The 13,427-nt window shown below is 42.8% G+C and overlaps 1 protein-coding gene across 10 annotated transcripts in view; it reads left to right on the top strand.

Moving 5' to 3' along the window:
• Nucleotides 1-13,427, top strand: part of LOC100390360 (isoleucine--tRNA ligase, cytoplasmic) — a 71,996-nt gene that overhangs the window by 37,866 nt on the left and 20,703 nt on the right. For 2 of the 10 annotated variants that reach the window (XR_013535168.1, XR_013535170.1), the window contains exons 7-10: nucleotides 4,873-5,274; nucleotides 6,375-6,479; nucleotides 9,075-9,299; nucleotides 9,499-10,781. The exons of 1 other annotated variant lie outside the window; for it this stretch is intronic. Coding sequence is in view for 2 of the 9 variants with exons in the window: in XM_078371640.1 (XP_078227766.1) it covers nucleotides 9,499-9,572 (74 nt within the window). In the remaining 7 variants the exon portion in view is untranslated. Of the gene's footprint in view, nucleotides 1-4,872; nucleotides 5,275-6,374; nucleotides 6,480-9,074; nucleotides 9,300-9,498; nucleotides 10,782-10,924; nucleotides 11,310-13,427 lie in introns of those variants that run through there. 7 more of the 10 variants (XM_078371640.1, XM_078371639.1, XR_013535164.1 and 4 more) reach the window with 6 other exon arrangements.

Here is a 13,427-nt window from a genome sequence, read left to right as displayed (position 1 = left end):
TATATACATTTTATTTTATTTTATTTTATTTTTTTTTAGATCGAGTCTTGCTATCACCCAGGCTGGAGTGCTGCAGTGGTACCATCTAGGCTCACTGCAACCTATGCCACCTGGGTTCCAGCAGTTCTCCTTCCTCAGCCTCCCGAGGAGCTGGGATTACAGGTATATGCCACCATACCCAGCTAATTTTGTATTTTTAGTAGGAGTGGGGTTTCTCTATGTTGGTTAGGCTGGTCTTGAACTCCCAACCTCAGTTGATCCTTCCGCCTTGGCCTCCCAAAATGCTGAGATTACAGGCATGAGCCACTGCCTTTTTTTTTTTTTTTTTTTTTGAGGCAGAGTGTAGCTCTTGTTGCCTAGGCTGGAGTGCAATGGTGTTATCTCTGCTCACTGCAACCTCTGCCTTTCAGTTCAAGCAATTCTCCTGCCTCAGCCTCCCAAGTAGCTGGGAATACTCAGGAAGTACTCGGGGTGCATGCCACCCCGGCCGGCTGATTTTCGTATTTTTAATAGAGATGGGGTTTCACCATGTTGGCCAGGATGATCTTGATGTCTTGACCTCATGATCTGCCCGCCTTGACCTCCCAAAGTGTTGTGATTACAGGCGTGAGCCACCGAACTGGGCAAATGTTATTTCTTAATTACAATAAATAATGCATGGATATATGTGCATAAGAAACAAAAGTCAACTAAGAAAGAATAGAGCAAAAAGCTTAAGTCCTCTGTATTAGTTCGCTAGGACTTACCTAACAAAATACCAGCTGGGTGGCTTAAAAAGGGAAATGTGTATTCTCAGAGTCCTAGAGCCTTGAGGTCTCTGATAAGAGCTTGACAGGTTGGGCTTTTTCTGAGGCCTCTCGCCTTGGTTTGTGGATGGCCACTCTCTTGCTGCCTCTTCACAAGACTGTACCTCTGTACACAAGTGCCCTGATGTTTCTGTGTGTGCCCAGATTTCCTTTTTTAAGAACATCATGTCCAGGCGTGGTGGCTCATGCCTGTAATCCCAGCGCGTTTGGAGGGAGGCAGGGGTTGGAGTGAACCGAGATTGCATTCGGACCTACCCTCGTGGCCCCATTTTAACTTAATCACCCCTCTAAAGGCCATAACTCCAAATACAATCACATTTGGAGGTACTGGGTTCTACGGATTTGACATTGAATTTGGGGGTACATAATTCAACCCATAACACCCCTTTTCTCCTGTTTCCCCTCAAGTCCCAGCCTCTTCCTGGAAGTAAGTGATGAACAAGGTGTGCTTGTAACATTGGTGGGGTAATCAAATAGAGGCTGGGAAGGTTTCTGTAAACCGAACTGACGAGCAGTTGAATAAAAATGTTCTGTCCTCCTATCTGGACAAATGTGCCTTTATAATGACGTGGAAAGTCAGATTTGGATTTAGAATATCTTGACTCTCCACTAGTTCCTTGCCAGAATGTGGCAGTAAGGCCTCCCTTTTCTTCCCATGCCCAGCTCTGTCTGCATCACAAAGGCCTCCTTATGCACATGTGTATGGAGACTCACATTCAGATTCCTCTACACCCTCCTCAAACAGCCACCTATTACTTATTGGTTGGGCCTAGCAGTGGTCATGATAGTGGTACGCTCCATCCTCAAGAGGACATACCTAGGGTGAGCCCCTCAAAGGCCCTGGAAAGGAATTCTAGGGTTCCAGGCGCATGAAGCCTGTTCTGGGAGGAGGGTGGTGGCTCTAGATGGGCATGTTCCTCTGGCATATCCCCTGTGGGATATGGTGCATCTAGAGGGAAACTGGAGCGGGTTTCTTCAAAATCAGAGCCCAAGGCAGGGATCCTCCTGACTTCTGTCTAAAGATGGTACTGCTATCACGTAGTTATTCGTGGGTACATTTCAGAGTCCTTTACATCAATTTCGTATAAAAATTCGAGTTCTAATTTCAAAATAAGATTTTTCTGTTAAAAAATGGATTCTCTATTTTTCTGCAATGTGCTTTTTAAAAATTATGTCTTGTAGATCTTTCTATGTCAGCATACATAGTTCCACTTTTTAACTATTGCATGATATTATACAGAAAAGAGGTGAGAAAAAGAATTATAAAAACGTGTTTACCACAATCAATGTTGGTCCTGTTGAAAAGTAACTTGATTTAAAACCAAAGTAAGCTTACAAAATGCAAATTACCAAAATTGACTCAAGAAGAAATAGAAAACCTAAACAAATTGGTAACTCTGGAATTAGTTGAGGAAGCCTTCCAAGAGGACTTCCTAGTTTCTTTCAATAAGGTAATTCCAAAGCTCATCAAACTTCCAGAGCATAGAGAGAAATAAGACAAACTGCCTTGTTGTTTTTATGAAGCTACAAATATGCAAACCTGACAAGATAGCAGAAAGAATTTCACAGGCTAAGTTTATGAATATTGAAGCAAAACTGTTCTATAAAATATTAATAAATGGAATCTAGTAGTATAGTAAGAGAATCACAAATTATAGTCAGATGGTGAGAGGTTGACACATAAAAATCAGTCGTATTTCTGTAACCTAGCAATGAACAATTGGAAACTGAAATTGATAATGCAGTGCCATGTATAATAGCTCCAAAAGATGCAGTGCTTAGGTATAAACCTAACAAGACATATGCAACATCTGTATGCTGCAAACTGTAACATGCTGGGAGATCAAAGACCCAAATAAAAAGAGAGACAAGCTGCATTTCACAGAGTGGATGACCAACACAGCAAAGATGACAGTCCTCTCAAACTTATTTCTGTGTTTCATATAATTCCTATCAAAGTTCCTGCAGGATATTTTGTAAATGAAGACAGGCATAGGAGGAACAGACTCACAAATCCAGGTAACAGAGGAGAGAGTCCAGAAATAGATCCACGCAAGAATGGGCAACTGATTCTTGAAAAAGTTTCAAAGGCAACTCCACAGAGAAAGAATAGTGCTCTTGACAAATATTGGTGGCACAATTGGACATCCATAGGTCAAAAAAGTAAACCTTCACCCCAACTGTACACTTACGCAAAAATTAACTCAAAATGGATCATGAGCTAAATATAAAATGCAAAACTATAAAACTTTTAGAAGAAAACGCAAAAGAAAACCTAGGTTTTGGTAAAGATTTCTTAGATATCACACCAAAAGCACAAGCCATGAAAGAAAAATAATAAGTTGAACTTTATCAAAATAAAAAACATGTAGTCTGTGAAAGGCCTTATTAAGGGAATGAAATGGCAAGCGACAAACTGGGAGAAAACATTTGCCAATTCATGTATCTGACAAAAAACTTGTATTGGAATATATATGTGCTTGTGCATGCACACGCGCGCGTGCACACAAAATCTCTCTAGAGTGAACATTAAGATAAATAATCCAATGAGACAATGTGTAAAAGACTTGATTAGATAACTCACCAAATATGCTCAACATAATTAGCCCGTAGGATAATGTAGATTAAAGCCACAATGAGATACCATTACACTCCTATTAGGATGGCTAAAATTTAAAAAGAAAAAATGTAATACCAAATGCCAGTGAGTACACTTTTGTACAGCCTTGACTGTCAGAACCGTAGTAATGTTTCACATACCCAGTAAACAAACACATCATCAAAACCAACTGGGATATGTGGAGGAACCCCAAATGGCATATAAGCTATAGTGAATGAACCTGTGTCACAAATGAATGAGACAATCCCACTGAAGGGTGTGAGGAATAAAAGAACTAACCTAAGCAACTCTGGAGGACATCATTTTGACTGAATACTGTAAGGCTCAAGATAAAAAGAATTGCATGTGAATATTGTGCTCTGTTTAGTCTATGTGTGTACTAGGATTGAACAAAAAGGAAAGCAGATTGTGGATGAGAACCAGGGTTCTCCTTGTTCAGAAAAAAGTTAGAAATAAGGAAAGGGCTAGAATGAACCCTGTGTGGTGTTGGCTGAGGATCAGAAATATCAGTATGAACCTATGGTTTTAAACATATATACAGATGCAAAAATACAGAAATAAATATGGCTGTATGTGTATGCTCATTGGTATACACAGATCTTGGTTTCCAAATACCATTTTCCAATAAAAAGGACTAGAGCTCCTTGGAGATTGCAAGTCTTGGGCAGGGGAAGTAAAAGATACAACTGGCAAATATGACGCTAGAATGAGGAGGTGCTCAGAAAATCATGGGGCCTGATACGGTTAGGCTTTGTGTCCCCACTCAAATCTCATCTTGAATTGTGATCCCCATAATCCCCATGCGTCAAGGGAGAGACCAGGTGGAGGGAATTGAATTATGGGGGCAGTTTCCCCCATGCTGTTCTCATGATAGTGAGTGAGTTCTCACAAGACAAGACGGTTTTATAAGGAGCGCTTCCTGCTTCGCTCAGCACTTCCCCTTCCTGCCACCTTGTGAAGAGGTGTCTTGCTTCCTCTTTGCCTTCTGCCATGATTGTAAGTTTCTGGAGGCTTCCCCAGCCATGCCAAACTGAGCAATTAAACCTCTTTCCTTTATAAATTATCCAGTTTGGGGCAGTTGTTCATAGCAGTGTGAAAACAGATTAATACAGGGCCATAGCCAAAGGATGTAGGGGCCATTCTGAAGTCATTTCTAATGACGAAGTTAGGACTATTTGAGGAACAAAATGGATAAAGATTGGATTATAACCCTGTTCTATTTTCTCCCATAACCATTATTATTTCTTAACCTACTGTCTAATTAACTTTTGTTCTCATTTATTGCCTGTCTCTTCCCACACTAGAATGTAGGGTTTACAAAGCTGGGCATTTTTTGGGTCTGTTTTGTTTACTGATAAAATCCAAGCACAATGACAGCACTTGGCGTACAGTGATGGCTCAATAAATATTTGTGGAATGAACGGATTTTCTCTCCCCACTCCCAAGGGCACACAGATTGGGGAAACTGAATGTTCTAGTGGAAACAAAAAGAATTTCTCCGGACCGTTGGGCACCAAACATCATCGGCCATTACCATCTGATATTCTGCTTCAGCACATCTGAGACTCATACAGGTGCAGGAAAAGTCCCAAGGGAGCTTAGTCTGGAACATTCCTTCAAAAAAAGGGCTTGGCAACCTGGGAACCCATCTCCCGGGGAACACTTTTAAAGGTTTTCCTCTCAAAAGGATACTTGGAACAGCTGCGGTTATTTTGGAAACTCAGTGAGAAGCTGAATTCTGCATGGCTAACTTCAATCTTTATTTCAGCTAAAACCCTCCCGTTCTTGAGATGTTGACATTAGGTGCCCTTTTGTGAATATGGGAAAGGAAGCATGGATAAAGGGAAAGTAAGTGTATTCGTTTTCTTGGGCTTCCATAAAAATTACCACAAAGTAGGCCGGGCATGGTGGCTAACGCCTATAATCCCAGCACTTTGGGAGGCCGAGGTGGGTGGATCACAAGGTCAAGAGATTGAGACCATCCTGGTCAACAAGGTGAAACCCTGTCTCTACTAAAAATACAAAAATTAGCTGGGCATGGTGGTGCGTGCCTGTAGTCCCCCTACTCAGGAGGCTGAGGCAGGAGAATTGCTTGAACCCAGGAGGCGTAGGTTTCGGTGAGCTGAGATCCTGTCATTACACTCCAGTCTGGGTAACAACAGTGAAACTCCGTCTCAAAAAAAAAAAAAAAACCACAAACTAGACCAGGCACAGTAGCTCACGCCTGTAATTTCAGCACTTTGGGAGGCTGAGGTAGGAGGATAGCTTGAGATCAGGAATTTGAGACCAGCCTGGGCAATACAGGAAGATACTATCTCTACAATACACTAAAAAATTAGCTACATGTGGTGGTACATGCCTGTAGTCCCAGCTACTCGGGAGGCTGAGGTGGGAGGACCACTTGAATGCAGGAGGTTGAGGCTGCTGTGAGTCATGATTGCACCAGTGTATTGCAGCCTGCTGGTCGACAGAGTGAGACCCTTTCTTAACTGCGCCCCTATCCCCACAAACTGGGTTACTTAAAACAACAAAAATGGATTGTCTCCCAGTCCTGAAGGCTAGAAGTCAGAAATCAAGGTGCCCACAGGCCATGCTCCCTTTGAGACTGGGTGGAATCCTTCCTTGCCTCCTATTAGCTTCCAGCAGCCTCACGCATCCGTAGGGTGGAAGCTGCATCAGGCCAGTCTCTGCCTCCAGCATCTCATAGTTGTCTTCACAACATCTCCCCTCTGTGTGTAGCTTGTCTGAGTCCACATTTTCCCTTTTTGTAACGACACAAGTCATATTGGATTAGCGCCCACCTTAATGATGTTATTTTGATTACCTCTGTCAAGAGCCTATTCCAAATAAGTTCACGTTTTGAGTTCTGGGGCTTAAAGGTTCGGCTTTATTTTATTTATTTATTTATTTGTTTATTTATTTATTGAGAGTCTTGCTCTGTCACCCAGGCTGGAGTGCAAACCAGACTGGTTTGATCTCAGCTCACTGCAAACTCCGCCTCCCGGGTTCAAGCAATTCTTCTGCCTCAGCCTCTGGAGTAGCTTGGATTCCAGGTACCCACCACCATGCCCTGCTAATTTTTATATTTTTAGAAGAGATGAGATTTCACAATGTTGACTAGCTGGTCTCAAACTCCTGACCTCAAATGATCCACTTGCCTCGGCCTCCCAAACTGCTGGGATTACAGGCATGAGCCACTGCTCCTGGCCGGCATATCTTCTTTGGGGGTACCACAACTGAATCCACAGTGAGAAGTAATTACAAATACTGGAGTGTTAGATCGACGGGGACTATTTCAGTTGAAACCACCCCACTCTCTACTCATTCTCTGCAAGACCTCAACCATGCCCAGGCTCTTCAGAAATGGGAAATTGTTAGGTAAACTCACCAAAATGTTAACTATAGCAAAGGTCACCTCAACCTGCCAGGGACTCCCTTCCCTTTGGCCCTTGATCACCCGGTGAAATGTAGACCCTCAAGGTCCTCTCTTACTTCACGCTGCCCTGTGTTTCCGCCCTCCTGAGCTAACATTTCATGGCTCATTTACCTCCCAAGTACCTTTCGAAGCCCCAGTGGACAGCTTAGAACCATCAGCAGTGAGAACAGGGAGAGATATCCTTTGCGGGCGGCTCTGCGATCTGAACAGGAGAAATTAAAATGAAACGTGGGGACTTCTGAGCATGCACAGAAGCGAAGCAGCAACGATCTGGAGATAATTAACAGCTGGCTATAAATTGAAGGAGCTATATGATAAAGGCCTAGGGCGGCCCATAACTGGGGAAAGATTGGAGCACTAGGTTAAGTGACAGGAGACTTGAAATCAAATCACTGGATACATATTAAGTGCCCAACTCAGTACTGCATTGAGCCGTGGGTGATACAAAGACATGTAATATCTATTTCCTGCCTTCAAGGCAATTATAATCTACTTAGGGAGGTTAGACATAAAACTAGGAGAAGTTAGATAGCAAAATATTTAAATGGCACTTCAAAATACCACATGATCAGTTGCCAATTGAACTATGGAGCTGAATTCTGAAGAAGGAGAGATTATTTGGTTATTTACGGTGTTAGGCACATATTTTCTTGCTGAGGGAAAGGAAGAGTTAACTGAGCAGGGCAAACTAGAAAGCCTCTCGGAGGGAAAGCAGGGGAGAAGCCTGATGTCCAGGGAGTGTGTTACTACTACTAATATCTTCCATTTGTTGAGCATTTACTGTAGATTCAGCAACTTACAAACCTTAATATACTTAAATGTATTCAACAGTCCTGTGGGTTACTATATTTTCTGTGCCAATTAAAACCAATACTAGCTCCTGTTTAATGTTTAAATCCCCAAGTCTTAATGACTGTGACAGGTTTATTTCTGCTCTTGTAAAGTTCAAATGCTGGAGTTGGGGATGGGAGAAGCTCTGCCCCATACAATCATTCAGGGACCAAGGCTGCTGCTGGAGGCTCTGCCATCTTCAATACATTTATCCCAAGTCACCTTGGGTGTCAACATATTGACATCCAGCTGGTCAATGGGGAGCCGGGGTAGGGGGGAAGGGGGGATCATACAGGTGATGTTTATGGCTTTGTCAGAACTTAGTCGCATAGCGGACAATTAATTGCAAGGGGTGCTAGGAAATGCAGTTCAACCATGTGTCTGCATGGAAAGAGAAATAGTTTGATGGACAGCCAGCTAGTGAGACTACTGTACATGTGTGATTTTTTCAGATGTGAAAACGGTCTCAGAGAGACCCATCAAGGTCACAGAGTGAGTAAAGGGAAATCACATAGGTATAGTTGATAGAGCACAAAATATGCGTGAATATATTATCTAAAATTACAAACATACCAATAGAGAAATCAAAAATATTATATTACATAATATTTTGAGACAGGAAAGGGAAATGGGGCAACAAGCTAAGTCCGTCCTCATGTACTCAGCAAATTTTTAGAAAATTGGTAAATGAAAAAAAATGTAGGAACATTACTTGAGATCTTGAGCTATTCATCAAAAGAACTAAAACCAGAAACAGTTAAGGCATTAAAAGTGGTCCCTCTGAGACCACTGCTTCTTATGATAAGCCCTTTTGCACATTTGATTTTTTTTTTAATGTGTGGCTAAATTGCTTTGATACTCATCTGTGATAGGTTGAACAATGGCCTCACCAAAGACATCCATGTCCTAATTCCCCGAACCTATAAATATGTTACCTTGCATGGCGAATGGACTTTGCAGGTGTGATTAAGTTAAGAGTTTTGCGATGGGGAGATTAGCATGCATTATGGGTGGGCTCAGTACAATCACAAGAGTCCTTATGAGAGAAAAGCAGAAGGATCAGAGTTAAAGAAGATGTAAGGCCAGAAGAAAGAGGTCAGGGAGGAGAGAAGATGCTCTGCGGCTGGTTTTGAAAATGAGGGAAGTGGCCACAGGCCAATGAATGTAGGCAGCCTCTAGGAGCTGAACAAAGAAGGGAACAGATTCTCCCTGAGAGCTTCCTGAAGGAATGCAGCCCTCTTGACCTCCCAAACTAAAAGATAATAAGCTTATGTGGATTAAGTTACTCAGTTTGTGGCTAATTTATAAGAGCAGCAATAGGAAATTAATACATTAAAAAATTTATTTAAAAATTGTATTTGTTTTTATTTTCTTTTTGTAGAGACAAGGACTCCCTATACCCAGGATGGTCTCAAACTCCTGGCCTCAAGCAGTCCTCCCATTTGGCCTGCCAGAATGCTGGGTGTGAGCCACTGTGTGTGGCCAGAGAAGTTACTTTTAAGGAGTGATATTTGCTTGCTTAAAATATCCAAATAATGCACAATGGTACAAGAAGGAAAATAAAAGTTTCCCAGCTTTACCAATGCTTCATTCCCACTCTCCAGAGGTAACTTCTGTTTCAGTATCTTAGGTAACCTCTTAGTGGTTTCCTGTACACATATAAGCATGCATGAGTGTGTCTGTATTTTTTTTTATACAAAATGTGTTTATTGAGATTGTTTCCCACTCATCTTGATTCAGAGTGCTTTTAGTGCTGCTTCCTCCTGAAAGAACATCCTCTGTAAGCCTTGCTTTTCCTCCTGTAGGCTGGCAGAGGACAGTGGAGCAGCCAACACACAAAAGTACTGTTTGTGCCTGGCTGAAGACTGTGGCGATATGACAACATCCTGGGCATTTCACATCCATGAAGTAGGAATTGGGGCTCTGCACCAGGCATTTCTTCTTGTTTTTCCTCTTCTCCTCTTCTGGAGTGGGATGAAGGAGATCCTTTGTGAGAGGCATGTTCTTGTGGATGGGTCATCACTGCTGGAAAGGACCATGCATGCATCTATATCTTTTTAAAGTAAAGAAGATAACACTGTACCTGCTGTTCTGCAGCCTCCTATTTCCACCTAATAATTCTTCACATTCTTCTCTGTCTGCACACATGCATGGGCCTCATTCTTTTCATTATTTTTAATGGCTGCATAGTTTTCCTTTGCATGGCTATATACCATAATTTAACTGCAAGTATCCTATTAAGGACCATAGAGGTTTCTTTCATTCTCATTTTGTTATTACTTTGCTATAACAAACAATGCAGACAATGCTCACTAAGGAAGCAGCTGTACACAATGTATATCTTGATATATTTGCATGAAAAAATCTAAAAAATGGTGCTTTGTTCATTGTGAGCCTAAGTAATCAAAGACACTATAAGGACTCTCATAAATACGGAATACCCTTCTGATAGATGCTTTTATTTTGAAGTATAACGTATGTACACACAAGTATATAGAGAGACAGATGTTCTCAAAGTGAGCTCACCAATGTAACCAGCACATGGATCAAGAAGCAAAACATTACTGAAACCCCAGAAGCCCCCTCGCTTCCTTTTCTAGTTACTATGCCCCCTTCCCACCTTGAAGCCTGACCACTTGTCTAACTTTTGCTTCCATGAATTAGTTTTGCCTTCTTTTGAGTTTTGTATCAATGGAATTGTGCCAGGCATCTTTCACTTAGCATCTGTTTGTGGGATTCACCCATGTTGTGGCGTGTGGTTTAGTTCATTCATGCTCATTGCTGTGTAATATTCCATTAAACAAATGTGAATGTGCCACCATTTATCCATCTACTGTTGATGAGTGTTCGGGTTATTTCCAGTTGGGGGCTATTATGAAAAGTGCTTTATGAACATACCTATATACATCTTCTGTTGAACATATGTGGGCATTTCTGTTGAGTAAATACCGAAAAGTGGAGTTCCTGGGTCAAGGGGCTCAGCATGCATGTTCAACTTTAGCAGATACATCTTGCCAAACTGTTTTCCAATGGTTGTACTACTTTGCACTCTAAATTTATAAGCAAATTTATAAATATTCTGTGGACTGAATGTTAGTGTTTCAATTCATATATTTGTAGTGGGGAAGAACTGGAAGCCACCTGAATGCCTATCAATGGGGGATAGTTGAACAAACTGGGAAATAGTCATCCAAGGGAATATTATGCAATGCTTTTTTTTTTTGATTCAAGGTCTCACTATGTTGCCAAGGTTGGACTTGAACACCTGGGCTCAAATGATCCTCCTGCCTTAGCCTCCTGAGTAGCTGAGACTATAGCCGAAATTCAAATGTGGAAACCCTCATCCCCTATATGATGGTATATGGAGATGTGTCCTTTGGGAGGCAGTGAAGTCATGAGGATAGAGCACTCACGATGGGATTAGTGCCTTTATCAGAAGATACACAAGAGAACTTGCTTCCTTTCTCTCTACTCTCTTACGTGTAGATACCATGAGAAGATCTGCAAATCAGAAAGATTTTTGGTGCCTTTACCACACACCAGCTCTGCCAGCACCTTGATCTTGAACTTTCCAGCCTCTAGAACTGTCAGAAATAAATGTTGGTTGTTAGAGCCACCCAGTCTATGGCGATTTGTTATAAGCAGCCCAAACTGATGGTGACACATTCCCACCAAGGGCACACGTTTTCCATTTATTCCATGTTTTTGCCAACACTTTGTATCTGTGTTTTTTTATTTCAGCCATTTGATATTGACTCTCAACAGGGCACTGTGCAGGGGCAGTTCTTAGAGAAGTCCTTTTTTTTTGAGATGGAGTCTTGCTCTGTCGCCCAGGCTGGAGTGCAGTGGTGCGATCTCGGCGCACTGCAACCTCTGCCTCCCGGGTGAGAACTACTTTTGATTGAACTGAAGGTTTTAGAAGGCTAGCTGGGGGGCAGAAGGGTGGGACTGAAAGCTGGGCTGGATGGGGTCTGGAGGATGCAGGTGATTGCTCTCGGCCGAACGCTCCACCCCAAGGTGAGATGGTGAGAACGTTCTTTTAAAAACAGCCCACCTGGCCCTGAGATTTCTCTGTTCTGTCTGTATTAATGTCCCCATGAGATCACTTGAGACAGAAGGAAAGCCTTCTCTAAGGGAAAGTAGAGAATTGAGCCCTAGATGCTATAGTGGCCCCAGGTGGGAAATCGTTTTCTTCTGGCCCATAAAGCAGCCGTCTGTTCTGCTGTGTTTTACTAACAGCGTTCCTCTGCCGGCTAGGAGAAGCAGGCCCAGTGGATGTGCTATGGGGGAATTTATGCATCAGACACTCCAGGAGCAGTCCCCAGGATGTCTCTACCTTTTCCCTGGCACACCAGCTGGGTGCAGTGCCCCAAATCCAGTTAGTCTGATAGGGACATCAAGCCTGAAGTTACGGGATAGGCTGGCATCTCACAAGAGAAGGCTGGACTAGAAACAGGACAATCGGGGATAGTCATCAAAGTTTTGGAGGCTGACATCCCCTAGGAATGTGAGAACATACGTCCTTTTAAAAATAGCCAGATGGCAGAAAAAGAAGAGGGCCCAGGTTTGAGCCTAAGAGACCTTCACAGAGCCCTGGGTCAGGAGCAGAGAGATGTCTAGAAGAAGCCAGGAAACAGCCTTTGGGAGCATAGCTGGAGGACTGTGGGGAGCAGCCGTGGTGTTATTTTTATTGGGTGAGGAGTCTGAGCTGCGGATGTGCTTCCCTGATGGGGATTTTTTTTTTAAGAGACGGATTTTGCTGTGTTGCTCAGGCTGGTCTTGAACTCCTGGGCTCAAGCAATCCTCCTGCCTCAGCCTTCCAAAGTGCTGGGATTATAGGTGTGAGCCACTGCTCCTGGGCCTGATGGGGAATTTAAATTCTTCAATGACAGCATTCTGAGGCCACTCATTAAATACCAGTCACCCACCAAGGTGTCAGCCAATGGGGATTTCATTCCTAGAGAAGACACACTGAAGAGGAAAACCTAAACCCTCTTCCTGCATCTGTGATACAAGATCGGTTCTGAAAGGCATTTGAAACCCTGTTGTGTAGATTCTGTTGGCTCCCAAGTTCAAAGTAGCCACCAACAAAGCAACTGCTATCGCCATCTATCGGGGAGGACTGTGCTGATGACCTTTCTGGCTCCCGATTTCCTCTGTAGATAATTGGTGACTTCTGATCATGGACATTCTGCCAATGGATGAAAATTTTTTTCTAAGTTTAAAAGAAATTTTGTTTTTTGAGACGGAATCTCCCTCTGTCTCCCAGGCTGGAGTGCAGTGGTGTGACCTTGGCTTACTGCAACCTCTGCCTCCCAGGTTCAAGCACTTCTCCTGCTTCAGTCTCCCAAGTAGCTGGGATTACAGGTGCCCACCACCACACCCAGCAAATTTTTGTATTTTTTTAGTAGAGACAAGGTTTCACCACGTTGTCCAGGCTGGTCTCGAATTCCTGACCTTAGGTGATCCACTCATCTTGGCCTCCCAGAGTGCTGTGGTTACAGGCATGAGCCACCATGCCCAGCCTAAAAAAAATTTAAATGAAATTGTTATTTTGGAATAGTTTTAGATTTACAGAAAATGATTTAATAGTTTTAGATTTAAAAAACGAAACCGGACCAGCACTTTGGGAAGCCAAGGTGTGTGGATTGCTTGAGCCCAGGAGTTCAAGACCAGCCTGAGCAACATGCTGAAACCCAGCCTCTGCAGAGAGCTCAAAAACTAGCTGGGTGTG

Source organism: Callithrix jacchus, chromosome 5, assembly GCF_049354715.1.
Source record: "Callithrix jacchus isolate 240 chromosome 5, calJac240_pri, whole genome shotgun sequence".
NCBI classification, from domain to species: Eukaryota; Metazoa; Chordata; class Mammalia; order Primates; family Cebidae; genus Callithrix; species Callithrix jacchus.
Note: the sequence above shows the minus strand (reverse complement) of the source record. Positions and strands in the feature narration are given on the sequence as shown.